This window comes from Phyllobates terribilis, unplaced genomic scaffold (genome assembly GCF_046119375.1).
Source record: "Phyllobates terribilis strain yellow unplaced genomic scaffold, ASM4611937v1 Scaffold_2__4_contigs__length_985480577, whole genome shotgun sequence".
In the NCBI taxonomy this organism is placed as follows: Eukaryota; Metazoa; Chordata; class Amphibia; order Anura; family Dendrobatidae; genus Phyllobates; species Phyllobates terribilis.
Genome location: NW_027362762.1, coordinates 888,669,779 through 888,690,608, shown reverse-complemented (window position 1 = coordinate 888,690,608; position 20,830 = coordinate 888,669,779). Strand labels below are relative to the sequence as shown.

Here is a 20,830-nt window from a genome sequence, read left to right as displayed (position 1 = left end):
AATGCTTCCAGGGGTCTTCCCTATGCTGTTCCCATGTCATTTGATCACTGTTCCCATCGATTTGGGCAATTTTTAGGCCCTCTGCAGACCACCAGGGGGAGCCGCCTGAAAAATGCTCGAGTTTCCCATAGACTTACATTACAGACCAAAAGTTTGGACACACCTTCTCATTTAAAGATTTTTCTGTATTTTCATGATTATGAAAATTGTACTTTCACAATGAAGGCATCAAAACTATGAATTAACACTTGTGGAATTATATACTTAACAAAAAAAGTGTGAAACAACTGAAAATATGTCTTATATTCTAGGTTCTTCAAAGTAGCCATCTTTTGCTTTGATGACTGCTTTGCACACTCTTGGCATTCTCTTGATGAGCTTCAAGAGGTAGTCACCGGAAATGGTTTTCACTTCACAGGTGTGCCCTGTCAGTTTTAATAAGTGGGATTTCTTGCCTTATAAATGGGGTTGGGACCATCAGTTGTGTTGTGCAGAAGTCTGGTGGATACACAGCTGATAGTCTGTACTGTACATTGGGCTCGTTGCTCGGGTCGAGCACCTGAGCATTCCAATTTGATTGACCCGATCATCAAGCACTCGAGCGTTTTAGTGCTCGCACATCACTAATACCTTCCTCTCTGGATGACATGGTGTCTTTGGCCACACGGATCGACAACCGGTTCCAGGACCGTTCCAGGAGCGTTCTAAGAAGGTGATCCATGTGAAGAATTCTCTGTGCCTTGCACCAACCTTCCAAAGGCCAGTCTCCCTACAGGCCTCTACCTCGGCATCCTCCCCTGAAGCTATGAAGGTAGATCAGGTTAAAATGGGCCAGTCTCGCCAGGAGGTCCGCCTCGCTGAGGGCAGATGTTTTTACTGTGGCAGTTCGGAGCATCTAATCCGCTCCTGTCCAGAGAGACCGGGAAACTGCATTGTCTAGGTGTCGCCGGGAATCTCATCCAACAGGCCATTGTGGAGCAGTATCAGATCCCTATTCAACGTCTTTCAGATCCGTTAGCAGTTTCCTCCGTGGATGGGAAGATTCTTTCAGAGTCCATCTTGTTCGTCACCGAGCCTAAAGCTCTTCAGGTGGGAATGCTACATTCGGAGAAAATTTCCTTCTACATGCTGTCTGGCCTCTCTCATCCTTTGCTGCTAGGCCTGCCTTGGCTACAGAGACACGAGCCAGTCTTGAATTGGAGCTCGGGTGAGGTGCTTCTCTGGGGTAAGGAATGTCATAAGACCTGCTTAGTTCCTGTCCGTCTTGCTCGACCTCCGTCCACTCCAGCTAACCTACCTGGTTTATCGGCACCTTAATGGTCATATGCGGATATCTTTGACAAGAGGGAGGCTGAGACACTACCTCCTCATAGGCCGTATGATTTCCCCATCAACCTCATCCCTGGTGCTTCACCTCCTCGTGGTCAAATCTACCCCCTGGCTGAGACCCGTGCCATGTCTGAGTACATTGAAGAGCATCTTGCTAGGGGATTTATCCCGAAATCCACCTCTCTGGCTGGAGCCGGATTCTTCTTTGTCGTGAAGGCCCTTGTATCGACTATAGGGGCCTAAATCAGATTACGATCAAAAATAAGTATCCCTTGCCTCTCATCTCGGATTTGTTTTACCACCTAAAAGGCGCAAAGATCTTCACTAAACTCGTTCTTAGTGATGCGTACAATCTGATCCGGATTCGCCAGTGAAACTAGTGGAAGACGGCATTCAACACTCGAGATGGCCACTACAAGTACCGTGTGATGCCTCTTCCTATGGGGCCGGAGCAGTACTCACCCAGAAATCCTGGTCCGGGCGTATGGTGACATGCGGCTTCTTTTCCTAGCGCTTCTCTCCTTCCGAGCGCTATTACTCCATTGGAGAAAGGGAACTGCTTGCCATCAAATTAGCGCTGGAGGAGTAGCGCTTCTTACTAGAGGGGGCTCTGCATTAGGTGGTCATCTATATGGACCATAAGAATCTCGTCTACTTGCAGTCTGCTCAAAGACTAAATCCTCATCAGGCCAAATGGTCTCTGTTCTTTGCTCGTTTCAACTTCACTCTCCATTACCGCCCGACAGACAAGAATATTAAGGCTGACTCACTCTTCCGCTCGTTCCTGTGTAACGATCAAGAGGAGGAGCCTCTTCACATCATTGACCCCTCCAGAAAAATGACTGTTGCTCCATTTGACCTGTCTCTTCTTCCTCCTGGTAAGATCTTTGTGGCAGCTCCGCATAGGAGGAGGGTCTTACTCTGGGGTCATTCATCCAAACTGGTTGAAAATGCCGATCAGAGGAAGACCCTTCTGCTTATTTTCTGACATTATTGGTGGCCGACTCTGTGCAAGGATGTTACGGATTTTGTCGTGGCTTGCTCTTTCTGTGCCCGTAAGAAGACACCTAGGCAACTTCCGACTTGTCGACTTCTTCCTCTACCCGTGCCTTCTGCTCCATGGCAACACATTGCTATGGATTTCATCACGGATCTTCGTTTATCGGGTGGTTGTACTGTCATATAGGTGGTCGCTGACTGCTTCTCCAAGATGGCTCACTTCATTCCCCTACCAGGTCTTCTCTCTGCGCCTGTGCTGGCTAAAAACTTCATCAGTTACATCTTCCGTCTCCACGCCCTACCTCTTCATAGTGTCACGGATAGAGGAGTTCAGTTCACTTTGCGCTTCTGGAGAGCCACGTGCAAGCTGCTGGATATCACATTGGATTTCTTTTCAGCCTATCATCCTCAGTCCAATGGCCAGGTGGAACGTATTAATCAGATCCTCACTAGTTTGCTTCGGCACTTTGTCAACGCTCACCATATCGACTGGGTAGAACTTCTGCCTTGGGCTGAATTTTCTTACAACAACCATGTGAGTGAGTCCTCTGCCAAGTCTCCGTTTTTTGTGGTGTACGGTCAGCATCCCAATATTCCGTTTCCTGTTTCTATTTCTGTGGACAACCCTGCTGCGGAGTCTCTCGTCAGAGACTTTTCAGTGATTTGGGAGGACATTAAATCTGCGCTGCTACAGTCCTCAGAGCGGATGAAGTAGCATGCTGATAAGAGACGTCTAGATCCGCCTCTATTCCGTCCGGGAGACAAGGTCTGGCTTTCCTCCAAATATGTCCACCTCAAGATACCATCATACAAGTTGGGTCCGCAGTTCATCGGTCCTTTCGAGATTCTGAGCCAAATAAATCCAGTGGTGTACAAGTTGAAACTCCCTGCCTCGTTATGGATCCCCAATTCCTTTCATGTGTCTCTCCTCAAACCTGTTGTCCTCAATCTTTTCTTTGATGATACAGGTACTACTCCAGCTCCAGACTTTCTTTCTCATGGATTGGAAAGGGTTTGGTCCTGAGGCGAGGTCATGGGAGCCCAGGGAGAACACATATGCTCCTCTTCTTCTAGAAAAGTTTCTTGCGGGCTTGAAGAAGAGGAGGTGTAAAGGGGGGGGTACTGTAGCGTCGGCGTCTCTGCCTCTAGCCCAGTAGAGATGCCGATTCACTCACTGCTCCTCCTTCTGGCTTCACCACAGCATCTGCCCAGGGTGGGCACACCGCGCAGATCCCCGGGCACAGTACTTGAGCGCACGCGCGCTCCCTCCCTCTTAAAGGGGCCGCGCGTGCCGTCCTAAAAAGTCCCTGGCCAATGGCCAGAGGTCTGCCCCTATTTAAGGCACCTCCTCCAAAATGGAGGTGTCTGTGCAAAGTTGTTGTTTGTTTTCTAAACACTCTCTCCAGCCCTCAGGAACCAGTGCTGCCTGCCTGCCTGTCTATCAGCCATGCCCGCCAGTCTGTCTACCATCCATGCCCGCCAGCCTGTCTATCAGCCGTGTCCACCAGCCTGTCTATCAGCCGTGTCCGCCAGCCTGTCTACCAGCCGTGTCCGCCAGCCTGTCTACCAGCCGTGTCCACCTGCCTGTCTACCAGCCGTGTCCACATGCCAGTCTGCCAGCCAAGCCTGCCTGTCTGCCTGCGCTGCCTGCCTGCCTAACAGCCATGCTCATCTGTCATGCCTGTTGGCTTCGGCCATCAGGCCCGTGGGAGTCGCCTGCTCTCACACGAGGTCTGTCACAGAGTGGCACCTGGTCCACCTTCCCGGTCCCTACTTGGTTCATGGAGTTGATAAGCTGCCGTGTAGCCAGAGTCGGTCCGGGTAGGCACTTAGTTATGCCCCTCTGGTCCCTCCTTGTATCTCAGCACATAGGTTCCACCACCCGGACCCGTAACAGTATGCCATAAGGTGTATGGAAATAAATAATCTTATTGAAACCTGTTTAAAAAGTAATTCCAGACAAATCGGAGACACATAAACTGCATTAGGAAATCAGGCTCGGATGCTTTTCTCTTGGGTTCTTCTTCGGTGCCTTTCATCTACAACAGATCATAGTTGGGGCTGCAGTCATTCACAGATAATGAACACTATTAACTGATCGTTCAACGTTTTGTCAGCTGATGAGCCCTCACTGTTGTAATGCACAAGTATATTTATTAGAATAATGTAACATGCCAGTATCCACTAACACAGCCCGCTGTTCAGCAGGGTCACTTTTCCGTTTCTAATCATTGCTTCATTAGATATTGCAGCGTAATTAGAAGCTCGAAGAAACCAAGTGAGATGTAATGAAAACTGATTAATAGCTTGTGAAAGATTCATCTATGGACCTAAGGGTTATATCATCAGATCATATAAATCCAATATAAATAAACAAGATGTGCAATATGCCGGGTGAATGGAGTCATTACAGAGGAAAGGAAGAGCTTCGTTCTTCGCTAGGATCATTAGGCGGCTGCTTGCAGTCCTTGCACACACTTCATTTATAACTATTCCTCTTACGCACGACATTGTCAGCATTGTTTAAATATTCTATACTAAGGCCTCATGTATGTTGTGGAGAGCTGTAATGAGACACCCATACTGACGCATTGTGGCACGCTCCATCGAATGCATTATGTTCCACTGTGTTCTCCACTAGACGCCTGAAAGCATGTCTTCAAATTTGTGGTTGGCACAGGGTGTGGCCAGTATGGCATCACTCGGAGGCCGCATGGCTTCACACCAAGGAATAGTACTGCCTCTGTGCACATGAATTGCACTCTGCCATGTTAAAGAACCCTTAGACCGTGATTTAAGTGTTCAATTTATATCATGGGTCCCTTTTAGACACGAACGAGTCGATTCAAAACTAATCGAATTTGCTTTGAATTTCACAAAAAAAAGTGGATTTCCCAGAATTCTGAATTCAATTTGATTCGCTCACCATTTTACTCGATTAATTTTAGGGAAATGTCGCTCCCATGGCTAAATGAATACCGTAAGTGGTATGTCACATAAAAAACACAGATATTACAAATTAAAATATCCCTCTTAAATGATGTCCATTAAACTTTAGGATGCCTGTATATAATATTGTTATGTGGATTAAATCTCATAACATCATAGTTATTAAAATAGGAACAATCTCACCCAGATCCACATCCAAAAGGGACATATGAGATGCCCAGTCGTATCCTGCAAATTTGAAGGATCAGAATGAGTATCTCATATATCACTTTTAGATGTGGGTCTGAGTGAGGTTGTTCTTATTTTTTTAACTACGATAATTATGATATGAGATTCTATCCTCATTACAATATTATATCCCCTATTTTTTCAGCAGTCTACTTGTGATAACACTTTAAAGGTGTCATAAAATTCAAAGAAGTACTCTGTTTTGTTTTTTTTAGACTTTTGTAACTAATTAAATAAATAAAGTAGAAAAAGTGGGATGAAATTTAACTTTACATCAAATAGTTAAAATGTCCCTCTCATGGCTACATGAGTAAGTGGTATGTCTCATAAAAACACAGAAATATTGCAAATGAAAATATCTCTCTTTAGTTTTCCAGCATCAGTTAAAGAAGCCCTCCTCCCATCAAAGTTTTTATCCTCTTAATATGTTGGAATCATCATATTATATGGCAAAATGATAGAAAACCTTCTGAAAGAAGAAAATGTTAACACAGAATTTGCTACTATAACTTTCCCGTTTGTTTTTTTCTAATCGGCCTTGAAGGGATTGTCCACTACTAGGACAACCCCATCTCACTCTGAATATTTGCCCCTGTAAACATAAAAACACTTATGCTTACCACTAGTGGCGGTGCCGTTCCAGTGGTGTAACCACTCGTGTTTCCGGGGCTCATGTGAGGTTATTACGTCACGTGAGCCCTGCACCCAATTAGCACTGATGTCCCCACCTTCAGACATATCAAGAGGAAGTAAGCTTCTCTCGAGTACCAACTTCATGTGAGCCCCAGGAACGTGAGTGCACACACCTGTTCAGGAAGTGAGTATAGGTGTTTTTATTTTAATGGGGGAAAACAATCAAACTGAGAGAAGTTTGTCCTAGTAGTGGACAACCCCTTTAAAGTTTAAAATGTCTTGCATTTTTATGCTGGAATCATGTGCCAGATTGTCAAACTTTTGGTTTTTAAATTCCAGATTAACCGCTTTACGACCTTGGACGTATGAGTACCATGCGGGCTCCGGCGCTGAGCCCGCATGTTTTCAGCCACATGACAGCTGATCTGATCTGCTAACATGTGCCCCTAACACCCGTGGATGTTAACATCTTAAACGCCCTTGTCAAACTCTGAAAGTGGCATTTAACATACCCACGCCATAAGCGCGTCACTAATCCCACCCATCGGCGCCTGTGTCACATGACCGTGGGTCGCCAATGGGTAGGCATGACAACCCGGGGTCTACAGGAGACCTCTGTGGTTGTTATTTCCAGGATGCTATGAGTGCCGCCCATCTCAAGTTAACATTTTTGCTACACACAGCAGAGATGAAGCCTTGCTGTGTGTAGCACAGCTTCTATTTTCCCATGGAGACAAGTGAAGCCAGTGAAAAGTAAAAAAAAATGTTTTTAAAAATATTAAAAAAATATAAAAGTTTAAATCACCCCCCTTTCGCCCCATTCAAAATAAAACAATGAAAAAATCAAATATATAAATATTTGGTATTGCCGCATTCAGAATCGCCCGATCTATCAATATATAAAAAGAATTAATCTGATCGGTAAACGGCATAACAGGAAAAAAATCAAAACGTCATAACTACGTTTTTTGGTTGTTGCAACTTACAATAAAGTGCAATAGCGAGCGATCGAAAGATCATATCTACCCCAAAATTGTGTCAATAAAAATGTTAGCTCTGTGCGCAAAAAATAAGCCCTCACCTAGCCCCAGACCCCAAAAAATGGAGATGCTACCGGTCTTTGGAATTTTTTTTCCACCATTTGTATAAAAAAGAACTTATACATGTTTGGTATCTTCGATCTTGTAATGACATGGAGAATCATAATGGCAGGTAAGTTTTTGCATTTACTGAACATGGTAAAAAAAAAAATAATGGAATTGCACTTTTTTTGCAATATCACCGCACTTTGAATTTTTTTCCCATCTTCCAGTACACGATATGGTATAACCTATAGCGTCGTTCAAAAGTACAACTCGTCCTGCAAAAAATAAACCCTCTCATGGCCATATTGACGGAAAAATAAAAATGTTACAGCTCTGGGAAGACGGAGCAAAAAACGAAAACGCAAAAACGGAAAAACGCAAGGTGGTAAAGGGGTTAAGGGACATCATTGTTACCAACTATAGCATAGTTTATTTATATAAAGTGTCTGGTATTTTTCGTATTATGCACAAAGATAGGAATGTCATATTGCCTAACATGTACTGAGAGTGCGAGATGTGAACATTTGATATTGAAGGAGATAATGGATTATGATCATGGGCCGGTGAAGAATGATTTGTGTTTTATCTTTATTTTATTATACATTGCCATTGTCAAGCTGCCAACAGCGCGGTGCTATAAAGTCTAGTCTGCTATTTATGTGGACTGATGTATGATAAGAAAAGAAACAGAAATGTAAAATCACGACATGAGCAGAAAATAAATGCATACACAAAACGTGCTTGAAAAGGTAATCGAGAAGCCAAGACTTTCTTGTGACACCAAAGTTAAAGATTGCAAAGTAGCAGAAGCAATTTATAGACAGAGATTAGCTGGAAAAAGAAATATCTAGACAGTACATGAAACCCTAGTATTGATGACTACAGAGACGTATAAGGGTATATTCACACTTCATAGTCAGAACGTTGTTATGCAATTGTCTCCCCCAAGAAATCCACATTTTGACTGCGTAGAATACAGTGTATGCCAATTTTTGATGCACTTGTATCGGCTGTTGTAATTGCATTACATATACTGTATATAATGACTAAGATACATGTAATAGCTGATATTGTCATCAAGACCTTTATAAACATAACTTTCTCCTAGATTTTTTCATTGATATTGCGGTGTAAGGTTTTGCTTGCGGATATAATTTTTCAGCTCAGACAACATAACTTTTCTTTTATATCCTTTTTTGGATAAATGTGAAAATGTTTAAGTTTATCCCTCTAAATTACATGATAACTGTAACATCACTTAGCCTACCATGTGCTTCACTAGAAAGAAGATAAAGTGCTGAGAGACAGCAGCATTGAAGAGGATGCAGAGTTCACAAAAGCACTGACGCTCCTTCAAACAGCTGATATGGTGGGTTGCCAAGGGTCAGACCCCACTGATATAATATTGATGGCCACCAGCCTAACGATAAAGCATCAAGAGTTCCCTTGTCCACCATTCTGCCTGATGTCTAGTGCGTTAGATATATGCAAACATATCTGTTAGGAAGGCACAAAGCTCAGCATATTCATATGCCAAGAAATTTGTACAATTCCTTACACCTTCTAAGTTTTGATACAGAGCCAATAGATTTCTGTAGTCTAAAACATTATCTAAAGTCATTATGTATCTATCATCAACATTGATACTTTCAAAAAAATTATCCTGTGGTAAGATTCCTTCCTCCCTACTCCTATGAAATACAAACAAAAATGACATGTGTTACCTCCCACCAACACCAAACGTCCAGCAGACACCTTTGGTCTCCTTACATGTCACCCAAAAACAGGGTGGGCCACTTAAATGGATACACCTAAATTAAATGGGAATGGTTGGTGATATCAACTTCCTGCTTGTGGCACATTAGTATATGGGAGGGGGAAAACTTTTCCAGATGGGTTGTGACCATGGCGACCATTTTGAAGTTGGCCATTTTGGATCCAACTTTATTTTTTTCAATGGGAAGAGGGTCATGTGACACATCAAATTTATTGAGAATTTCATAAGAAAAACAATGATGTGCTTGATTTTAATGTAACTTTATTCTTTCATGAGTTTTTACAAGTTTATGACCACTTATAAAATGTGTTCAAAGTGCTGCCCATTGTGTTGGATTGTCAATGCAACCCTCTTCTCCCACTCTTGACACACTGATAGCAACACCGCAGAAGAAATGCTAGCACAGGCTTCCAGTATCCATTGTTTCAGATGCTGTACATCTTGTATCTTGATGGTATGGTGTGGTATATGGGGTACAAAGATAGTGGGGCCATTCTTCATCAATGGAAACCTCAATGCCTCTGGATATCTGAGATTGCTACATGATGATGTGTTGCCCTCTTTATGCACTGAAGATGGCACGTTCCCTGAGTTTTTCCAACAAGATGGTGCACCACCACATTATGGGTGTCAGGTCCAAGCATTCCTACATGAACAGTTTCCTGGAAAGCCGATTGGCCATCATGGGCCAGTTGAATGGCCACCAAGGTCTCCCGATCTGACCCCCTTAGACTTTTATCTTTGGGGTCATCTGTAGGCAATTGTCTATGCTGTGAAGATACGAGATGTGCAGCATCTGAAACAACGGATACTGGAAGCCTGTGCTAGCATTTCTTCTGCGGTGTTGCTATCAGTGTGTCAAGAGTGGGAGAAGAGGGTTGCATTGACAATCCAACACAACGGGCAGCACTTTGAACACATTTTATAAGTGGTCATAAACTTGTAAGAAACTCATAAAAGAATAAAGTTACGTTAAAATCAAGCACACCATTGTTTTTCTTATGAAATTCTCAATAAGTTTGATGTGTCACTTGACCCTCTTCCCATTGAAAAAAATAAAGTTGGATTCATAATGGCCGACTTCAAATTGGCCGCCATGGTCACCACCCATGTGGAAAAGTTTTCCCCCTCCCATATACTAATGTGCCACGAACAGGAAGTTGATATCACCAACCATTCCCATTTAATTTAGGTGTATCCATATAAATGGCCCACCCTGTATATTGCACACTGTGCACAATTTTTGTCATTCTATTACCTTGACTGCGTCAAGGATAGAGTGATAACCAGTGCTTGAGGTACTTAAGGTAGAGAAAAACAGAACCCACAAAAAAAAAATTCCTATCATTCCAGGCCCAAAAATAGGAGTTACCAAAGCTCTTCAAAAATTGTACTTTGCTAGGGAGATCTAACGTATATCTCATTCAGTTTCTGGAGCCTAGTACTCATGAAACTATTTGAGGAAATGTAGTAATCCACTAACCATGTTTCCTGTCAATGGCTCACAATTGGATCCCAGATGACCGATGAAATTTGAAAATACTTAACATCTTTGTAAAACCAGTGCTACTACAAAGGCTACACTCACACGTCCATGTGATACAATGGGGAAAATAAATATTTGATACACTGACGATTTTGCAAGTTTTCCCACCTACAAAGAATGGAGAGGGCTGTAATTTTTATCGTAGGTACACTTCACCTGTAAGAGACAGAATCTAAAAATAAAAAAAAGCAGAAAATCATATTGTATGATTTTTTTACATAATTAATTGTATTTTATTGCATGAAATAAGTATTTGATACAATATAAAAACAGAACTTAATACTTGGTATTGATACCTTTGTTTCCAATTACAGAGGTCAGACAATTCCTGAAGTTCTTGAACAAGTTTGCACACACTGTACCAGGGATTTTGGCCCACTCCTCCATACAGATCTTCTCTGAATCTTTCAGGTTTTGGGGCTGTCGCTGGGCAACATTGAGTTTCAGCTCCCTACAAAGATTTTCTATTGGGTTCATGTTTGGAGTCTGGCTAGGCCACTGCAGGACACTCCTTAGTTGCCCTGGCTGTGTGTTTCAGGTCATTGTCATGCTGGAAGACCCAGCCACGACTCATATTCAAGGCTCTTACTGAGGGAAGGAGGTTATTGACCAAAATCTCATAATACATGACTTCAATACGATGCAGTCATCCTCTCCCCTTTGCCGATAAGCACCCCCAAGGTATCATGTTTCACCCACCATGCTTCACGGTTGGGATGGTGTTCTTGGGTTTACTCACTCTTCTTCTTCCTCCAAACACGGCAAGTGGAGTTGATCCCAAAAACTTCTATTTTGGTCTCATTTGACCACATGACCTTCTCACATGCCTCCTCTAGATCATCAAGATGGTCGCTGGTGAACTTCAAACTGGCATGGACATGTGCTTGCTGGCGTGAGCAGGGGGACCTTGCGTGCCCTGCACGATTTTAATCCTTGACGGCGTAGTGTGTTACTAACGATAATGTTTGAGACTATGTTCCCAGCTCTCTTCAGGTCATTGACCAGGTCCCCCATGTAATCCTGGGCTGATTCCTGACCTTTCTCAGAATCATCCTTACCCAACGAGGCAAGATCTTGCATGGAGCCCCAGACTGAGGAAGATTGACAGTCATCTTGTGTTTCTTCCATTTTCTAATAATTGTGCCAACAGTTGTTGCCTTTTCACCAAGCTGCTTGCCTATTGTCCTGTGGCCCATCCCAGCCTTGTGGAGGTCTACAATTTTGTCCCTGGTGTCCTTAAACAGCTCTTTAATCTTGGCCATGGTTGAGAGGTTGGACTGTGATTGATTAAGTGTGTGGACAGGTGTTTTTTTTAAAAAAGTAACGAGTTCAAACAGGTATAATTAATACAGGTAATGAGTGCAGAGTAAGAGGACTTCTTAAAGAAAAACTAACAGATCTGTGAGAGCCAGAATTCTTGCTGGTTGGTAGGTGATCAAATACTTAATTCATGCAATTACCGTATATACTCGAGTATAAGCTGACTTTTTCAGCCCACTTTTTAGGCTGAAAAAGCCCCCCTCAGCTTATACTCCGGTATATACTCGAGAATATACATAGTGGTGCATAGTGGGGGGGTTGCGGTGGCGGAGGAGTGGGGCACACACAGTAGCGGCTGCTGCAGCTACCAGATGTGCCCCCTTCTAAAGGGAAATGCAAATTCACCCTTCTCCATGCTATAGAAGTGGAGAAGGATGAATATTCATTTCTTTAATAGCGTGCGCACAGCGTCAGCAGCGCCACAGCTACAGCTGCGGCTCAGTGATCCTCTGTGCCCGCTACTAAAGAGAATGCATATTCATCCTTCTCCACTCCCATGGGCGTGGAGAAGGGTGAATGTGCATTCTCTTTAGTAGCGGGCACACAAGACCGCTTAGCTGCAGCAAGAGGTGCGGCGCTGCTGACACTGTGCGCATGCCATTAAAGAACAGGGATATTCACTCTTCTCCACGCACATAGTCCCGGCATGGAGAGGAGTGAATATCCCTGCAGCTCACCTCAGAATCTGAGAGCACTCTGAGAGCACATGGCAGTGATGTCATGCGCTGCTCAGATGCTGAGATCAGCTACTGACAGACAGGACGCAGTGCTGGAGCAGAGGGGAGGAAGGTGAATATGAGTGTTTATTTTTTTTAATGTGTGCAGTGATGGGGGGCCATGCATACCAGGAATGGGTCTGAGGGGGCCATGCATATCAGGATTGTGAATGAGGGGGCCATGCATACCAGGATTGGGGATGAGGGGTGCCATACATACCAGGATTGGGGATGAGGGGGCCATGTATATCAGGATTGGGGATGAGGGGTGCCATGCATATAAGGATTGGGGATGAGGGGAGCCATGCATACCAGGATTGGGGATGATGAGGCCATGAATACCAGGATTGGGGATGAGGGGTGCCATGCATACCAGGATTGGGGATGAGGGGGCCATGCATACCAGGATTGGAGATGAGTGGGCAATACTTACCAGGATGGGGAGATTTACCAGTAGCTGCTGCATTTCCCACCCCAGGCTTATACTCGATTCAATAAGTTTTCCCAATTTTTTGTGGCAAATTTAGGTGCCTCGTTATATATTCGGGTCAGCTTATACTCGAGTATATACGGTAAATGCAATTTAATTATTTAAAAATCATACAATGTGATTTTCGGTTTTTTTATTTTTACTGTCTCTCACAATTGAAATGTACCTACGATAAAAATTACACACTTCTCCATTCTTTGTAGCTGGGAAGACTTTAAAAATCGTCAGTATATCAAATACTTATTTTCCCCACTGTATGTCTGTGTTCTGTTTTTACCTCATACAACACACTGAGTCATAGAGTTTCATTGATGCATACACACACCAGTTTTAAAAAGGATCAGTGTCTCTGGTCTATGAGGCTCAGAGCATGTCCTATTCTCATCTGTTTTGTGGATCAGAATAGGTTATTAATGCCTATGGGCATCCGTGAAAAATGGACTTTGTACTTCAGAGATCCATCCGAGTTTCCTCTGTATTTAACGGATACGTTGTTAAAAGTCAAAAGATAAAAAAAAATCAGTCTGCCTGCTCCAGTGAAAGAAAGAAAACAGATGCAACCAGGATGACACCTGAGAAAAAAATTGGCCTGTTTCTCTTGGATGGTAACACTTACACGGATTTAATGTAGTCTTATACAGATGATCATCATTCCTGCATCACTCCACAGCAACTGTTATTTTAAACTTAGAAACTACATTTCCTAGAAGCTGAGGACCAGCTGAGCAAGCATAGATTGCTTTGTCCAGCGTGATTAAGAAATTTTGCATGTACAGATACATCATACACGGAAAAGAGAGCCACTAGAGAAACATAGCGGCTCTCACTGCACATACATGGCCAATGGGAGGGATGAAGGATGTAATTAGTAGTTAGCAGAGTTGAGCAAAAATAATTTTGCTGCCCTGGTCCAGAATCCAGTCTCGTCCTCTGAGACAGCCAGATCATGGCAGCCTACACTTTTGGGGCATCCTCACCTGGCATCCTAGGTGCCTCTTGCATTTACTTCCTGCCATGAAATCATGCTGTTGCTTAAGACCTAGTCATTAATATTTACAAAATGTTGTAAAGTGTGTTGTGTCATAAGATAGCAGATAATGTGATGTTTGCCGGGGGGGGGTCTGATTGCTAGACCCCCCAGTGATACTCAGATTGTTCACAGGGCTGTGAAGAGACCCATCTTGAATGAAGAGGAGGTGCACATGCTTGAACTTTGCTCCATTCATTGCCTACGGAAGCGATGGAGCATGACCAGTGCTGTAGTCAGCTATTTCCGTCTATCCCACAAGCTGAGCATGTGCAACTCTGCTCCATTGAAGACCAGGTTGCACATCTACATTCTAGTGTCCCCATCTTGGGACCATTGGGAGTCCCAGACCTCCAGTAATAAGCAAGTTATCACCTATCGTAAAGAAATAATGGTGAAATAATTCTAAAATACATTTGAATATATTAAGAATTTTAGTGATACTGAACAATACTGAACAATGGACTTTATTATTAAATATGGGAATACCCCTTTAATCCCTGAAATGAATAAAGAGCTTCACTTCATAATGACACAATAGCATACTTTAATGTGTTTTGTTTTCCTTTTCCAGCTAACAACTCCCCACTGTGAACTTTCCATTTAGAAAGAATATGGATATTCTCAACAGCACGAAATATAATAATTGCACAGAACAACTAATGAAGGGGATTACAAGCAGGATTCTCATCTCACTCACTCTGTCGATCTTGACATTGATGACAACTGCAATAAACTCCTTGGTAATTGCTGCAATAATTGTGACACGGAAGCTTCATCATCCTGCCAACTATCTGATATGTTCCCTGGCAGTGACGGATTTTCTGGTCGCTGTGTTGGTTATGCCTTTTAGCATTATGTATATTATAAAGGAAACGTGGGTCATGGGTCAAGCGGTTTGTGATATCTGGTTAAGCGTGGACATTACCTGTTGCACATGTTCGATACTGCATCTCTCTGCCATCGCGCTGGATCGCTATAGAGCTATTACCGATGCGGTGGAGTATGCTAGAAAGCGAACTCCCAAGCATGCTGCCTTCATGATTGCCATAGTGTGGATCATTTCTATTTTCTTATCTATGCCGCTATTATTCTGGCGGCACCAAGGGCAAAACCGTGACGATGAATGCATCATCAAACACGATCACATTGTTTTTACTATTTATTCGACATTTGGAGCCTTTTATATCCCGTTGGCATTAATACTCATCCTTTATTATAAAATTTATAGAGCTGCAAAATCCTTATATCACAAAAGGAACATGAGTCGATGTGAAAAAGAACAGAATGGACAAGTTCTTCTAGAAGCTTGTGGAAAAAGTTCTACAATGTGTATAGCCGAGAAGTCTTTCTCGGACCACTCAACTGATTTCGACAAGATCCATATAACAGTACGGAACCCCAGAGCTGAAATGAGGCACGAGAAAGCCATGAGGAAGCAAAGAATATCCAGCAACAGAGAACGCAAAGCTGCCACCACCTTGGGCTTAATCTTGGGTGCTTTTGTAATTTGTTGGCTTCCGTTCTTTGTTAAGGAAGTCATTGTAAATATTTGTGATGCATGTTATATATCAGACGATATGTCCAATTTCCTTACGTGGCTTGGATACCTTAATTCCTTAATTAACCCTCTTATTTATACCATCTTCAATGAAGACTTTAAGAAAGCATTCCAGAAACTGATACGATGCAGGCACTATCTATGAAGAAGCACTACATGAAAGGTTTCCTTTTGTGTTTCTTTTGTTTTCTGTGAACTCATTTTACGCAGCAGAACAATTAAACTGAGCAGACCGACGACCATCTTATTTACTTATAGCAAAGTTTCAGCTAAATGCTATAATCATCAAATACCTTTACATTACCTGATATTATGCTGCTGTTCATTCATTTATCTGTTACTGTAGATTAGAGATGAGTGGATCAAGAAAAATTCAGATTCACCTTTTTGCAAGGATTTTCCCAGAAAAATCTGATTCTTTGAGAAGTTATTCTGCACTAATTTAATATCCCTTAGGCCACGGCTCCACTATCAGTATTTGGTCAGTATTCGGTCAGTATTTTTTCTCAGGAGTGGGAAACAAAGCCAGGTGAGAAACTATCCGAGACAAGGTATAATAGAAACAAGTGCACCAATTCTGCATTTATCACCCACTCCTGGTTTTGGCTCCTACTCCTGAGAAAAAATATTGACCGAATACTGACCAAATACTGATAGTGGGGCTATCGCCTTATTATTTGTTCTGGTCACTCCAGACCCTAAAGTATATTAAACGTAAGATAAAAATCCTTATGCTCACTTCTCCCATCCGGCACCTTCACTCCTCACCATCCTCGTAGCATCATCTGAGGGTTTTGTACAAAGCGGAAGGTCAGGATGTCATGACATCACAAATTGACCATAATCTTGAGCGCACATGCGCTGAACCATCCCAGGCCTCATCAGAGCCGGAAGTCCTGGCTCAGTGTGAGAGGGATTTCAGCGCTCTCGGCAAGGATCAGAACATGCGACAAGCACCAGACGAGTGACAATAAGGAGTGGAGGGGTCAAAGAGGTGATTGATTATGTAAGTATAAGGATTTTTTCATTTTTTCATTTTTCCAACCTTCTGATAGCCCTTTACAGTTCATAAAATGGCGGAATGCATAAATTACACTCAAATTTATCAGCTCAGCTATTCTGTGGATGAATCTGAGAATATCTAAAGCACATATGTCAAGATATAAAGAAAGTCAATTAAAGCTATTAAAACATTTTTGACAAGATATATAATATATACCATATACACCACTTACTTCATAACAATCAATACACGTATGATATACGTATAATTTAAAACATAATAGACAACATTTAATAATCCTGTCTAATATTTAAACACTAGACGCTCTGAAATTGTCCCAAATGTATCACTTTTGTCTGATATTACGCTTGATCTACTTTGTGTCACTTTTTTGTTGTAAATTTTAGATATTTTCTTTACACCACACTCATTTCCCTATAAGTTCCATCCACCCACACCCATATCCACATCCGGCACAAACAGTTCTAAAGCACATAATATATTGGTCTAAAACTTACATTTATCACAGATTTATCACAGAAGTGGAATCACACTCACAATAGTAAACCTGCCCAAATATTTTTCTATAACAGAACAGAATATATTTTTATGTGTATTTATCATTATAAATATTCTATATATATACATCATATGAGCTGCATAGTGTTCCTGATCAGTGGGGAATCTGGGCCCCACCGATCGGTGTAAACATCGCCATGAAGCTCGCTTTTCCTCCATGTTGAACTACACGCATGCAACACTGTATGGTCTCAATAGTAAGTCTACCACTCTGTGATCTGTCTCCTCTACTGATTACACTGATCTCAGGTGGTACATCCCATGGAATACCCTGTCTAGAAGCCTCAACTACCAGTCAGGCTTCTAGAGTAGCTATAAAGAGGATCTCCAGCTCCTGGCACCTGACATGTCGGGGCACGTACCTGACAATTTCAGCCATATGATGCGTAGCTGCACGAAAATTGAACACTTGTTGCCAGGTTTCTCCCCAGATTATATTGTATCTAATGATAGAGGGACAGTGTGTGATCAGCCTATGGTCAGAGGATCCTTCATGTAAAATCAAGATCTAAAACCTTTAGCAGAAATAAAATGTAAAATTGATCTGCTGCTGAACCTCAAGACCAAGAATGTTCTGTAGACTAAGCATATGGGTCAATAAACACTAGATTTGGAACCACTCTATTTTATGGTCATAACATGAAATATTTCAGGCTCCATTAAATGTTCATTTTATTGATTATCTAACCAAAACTTTTTAAAGAGGCCCACCATCTAAGGTGAGAAGTTGATTATTAATAGGTAGATTAGATGTATAAGGGCATCAGCCAAAGATTGGTAATTACTATAGTAGATATTGCCATTTTCCTTTTTCTTCAGTGGCCATCGTGCTTGACAGGCAACAGGATGTTCAGCCATATTGACTGCAAAATGGTCACCTCAACAACATTAATATGAGGCAATTGTTCTGTTTTGGATAGAAGTCCCATTTCATAAAGACATAGATATGGATTAGATTCATCTATCAGACTGTAGGGTATTTATTTAATGGTCACCTCTCTGAAATTGCAATATTTGTAGTCTATGGCAGCTTACTTTTATTTCTATTTTGCATATTAGTGTGCCATTACTTTTATAGACATTAATTTGTGTGTAATCTTCCAATGTGGCAAATGTTATTAAACTGACTCATTAAATGGAGCTGTCAGCAAGTGTTACCCCAACCCCCATAAACTGTGTATTTTGCCATGAAGTTCTTAAAATCGGGACATTAATACCATGTCCCTGGACCATCCGCAAATACCCATAAAACAACCAGGCAAGCCTTCAAAGTGCCCACTTTGGGGCAAGGCAGCATGAGTCCTATTCTTTTGTAGGTGGAAATGTCCAAGTGCATCACATAACATAAAAAATATATATACTTACAGGACAGAGTCGCTCCTGCAATGTCAGCGGTGCAACTCCCTGTGGCCACATGGCATTATGTCGTGTGAACATTGCTGCCCACTAGCTGCCGCTGATTGGCTACAGCGCTCACAGTTCTGTCAGACAGAAGGGTTTGTATGATGGACGTATGAAGGCTGCAGCCCATCAGTGACTGTGTGATGATGTGACATAACAATTACATGTGACTGTTTGAAATCATTGGGATACAATCTCTTAAAACATCTTTCATATTACATAGATTGCCCAATATGAACCAGGTTTTATAAGAGACCTCAGTGGTGTCTACTGTCTAGCCATGTTGTGTAATCTACTGGAAAGGTTTGCAATGGAAGTAATGAATCTGTAGCAAAACACGGCAACTTAATAGTAAGAGATTTTCAGCTAAAAAAAATACATAAATTTGCTTTAAAAAGTAAGTTATATAACTAATGTAGTTTAGTTATGCCATGTGCCTCAATAGTTAGGTATCCACCCCGGGTCTGGGTTTGGCAGCTATAAATCTCATCCTGAGTTTGCCACAGGAGAAAGTTTCCATTGGTAAGGTAGGTTCACACTGAAATTTTTTAGAAATTTTTGGTGCGTAAACTGAAAGGAAACTCTTCAAATCTACTCCAAAAACTCAGCAAAAAAAACTTGGGTTAAGTTCCCACACTGCGTTTTCGTGAGTTTTTGGCACTATGTATTTTCATTGCACAAAAGATGCAGCATCTTACATTTCCAGAAAAATTTATGGGATTTATAGAAACCTCATGCCCACTATGCTTCTTTTTCTTTACACTGCATAAACTGACCTGAGGTGTGACCTTGAAAGCAGCAACAAGTCAATTTCTCTTGCGTGTACGCTGAGTTTTATGTGCAGATTTCTGTTTAGAATTGCATCGGATGCATAAAATTTGCAAGTAAAACATGCATAAGTGTTTTAATGAGTTTCTGTTACGAAAGTGCAATAAAAACTCATGTAATCCGTACATGACTGTATCAATAAAGTTTTGTCAAAGCCAAATAGCAAGAAGTATCAAAAGCAAAGCAGCTTTATTTCAAAAAATTATATGCAAAAAAATGCAGTGTCAAAAACATGATTAAAACGCATGAATAAAAACACACAAAAATACAATGAAAAAAAAAACAAGTAATCTAATTTAACTAATAGGTGCAGAAGCTGTGAAAAATCTGCAACATCAAAGTCTCACTAAATACTCATCATGGGAACTTATCCTCAGTGTGCACACACCCTTAGTCATCAGCGCTGTGTATGATGGGGGTTGTCTGACTTCTCATTTCCATCTATGCATACTTAGGTATTGAAAATTAATTTTTTTGTTGGCTGGAAATTTATAAGATGTTCAACAAGTCTGTTGATGTTAGAAATTCACAGTTTATGGTTATGGTTATGTATGTGTGTCCGTATCACTATGAAAAGTTATTAAGGTCAGGTAGATGATAAGCCTATGAACAAAGCTATCCCATTAGATAAGATTTTCCGGCTATGGTTTATCTACTAACCAAGAAGAAACTGTTGAAATGATCATTATGATATGTCACATTTCATTTGCTATTTTCTTTATTGAGTTAATTTAATTAAGTTGTGTACATTTTACATTTTCAAAACATCTTCCAATGAATTAGACATGAAGAGATCAAAGGAATATGTAACAAATTGTGAAATAAATTCTTTATTTTCAAAAGAAATCTCATTATTTGCCTGTGATTATAGAAACAAGAGAACTGAAAAGAGCTTGTAAAGGGGAACAGAAGGGCAAATGAACGCCCACATGCTGAGATGAATGGCTACACAATTTTGCCAGTAAATTGGGGGTCCTTTTGGGACCACATGTAGGTTTGGCTTGGTGATGTCCAATCAGCCGCTCACCATTTGGTCTCACCCTCACTTATTACTGGAGTTCATAGTGAGGGTAGGATTAAATGATTTCATCTGATTCCAGTCACATAGACATAGCGTATGGCTGTAATTGTTACTAGGGGGCTCATGTAATAGAGATTTTTACAGCTCCATTTGCTTTCAAATCTAGTATCATAAATCCATATGTAGTGAGCTCCCTGTAGTTGTGGCTGAAAGAAGCCAGAATTATATCACCAGAACTTTATGACTGTGACAAGAAGTCGGAGCTTGGGATGATTGTCCATATACAACCAAGTGTGTTTCAGAATTTCAGACAGGAAAAAATTCTTCATCAGGGGCTT

General features: G+C 41.7%; 1 protein-coding gene across 1 annotated transcript in view; it reads left to right on the top strand.

Moving 5' to 3' along the window:
• HTR1F (5-hydroxytryptamine receptor 1F) overlaps window positions 1-20,338 on the top strand; it is a 663,252-nt gene extending 642,914 nt beyond the window's left edge. The window contains exon 3 of the mRNA XM_073668206.1: window positions 14,674-20,338. Coding sequence (XP_073524307.1) covers window positions 14,714-15,805 — 1,092 coding nt within the window. The 5' untranslated portion in view covers window positions 14,674-14,713 and the 3' untranslated portion in view covers window positions 15,806-20,338. The remainder of the gene's footprint in view (window positions 1-14,673) is intronic.
• Window positions 20,339-20,830: the final 492 nt, after the last annotated feature.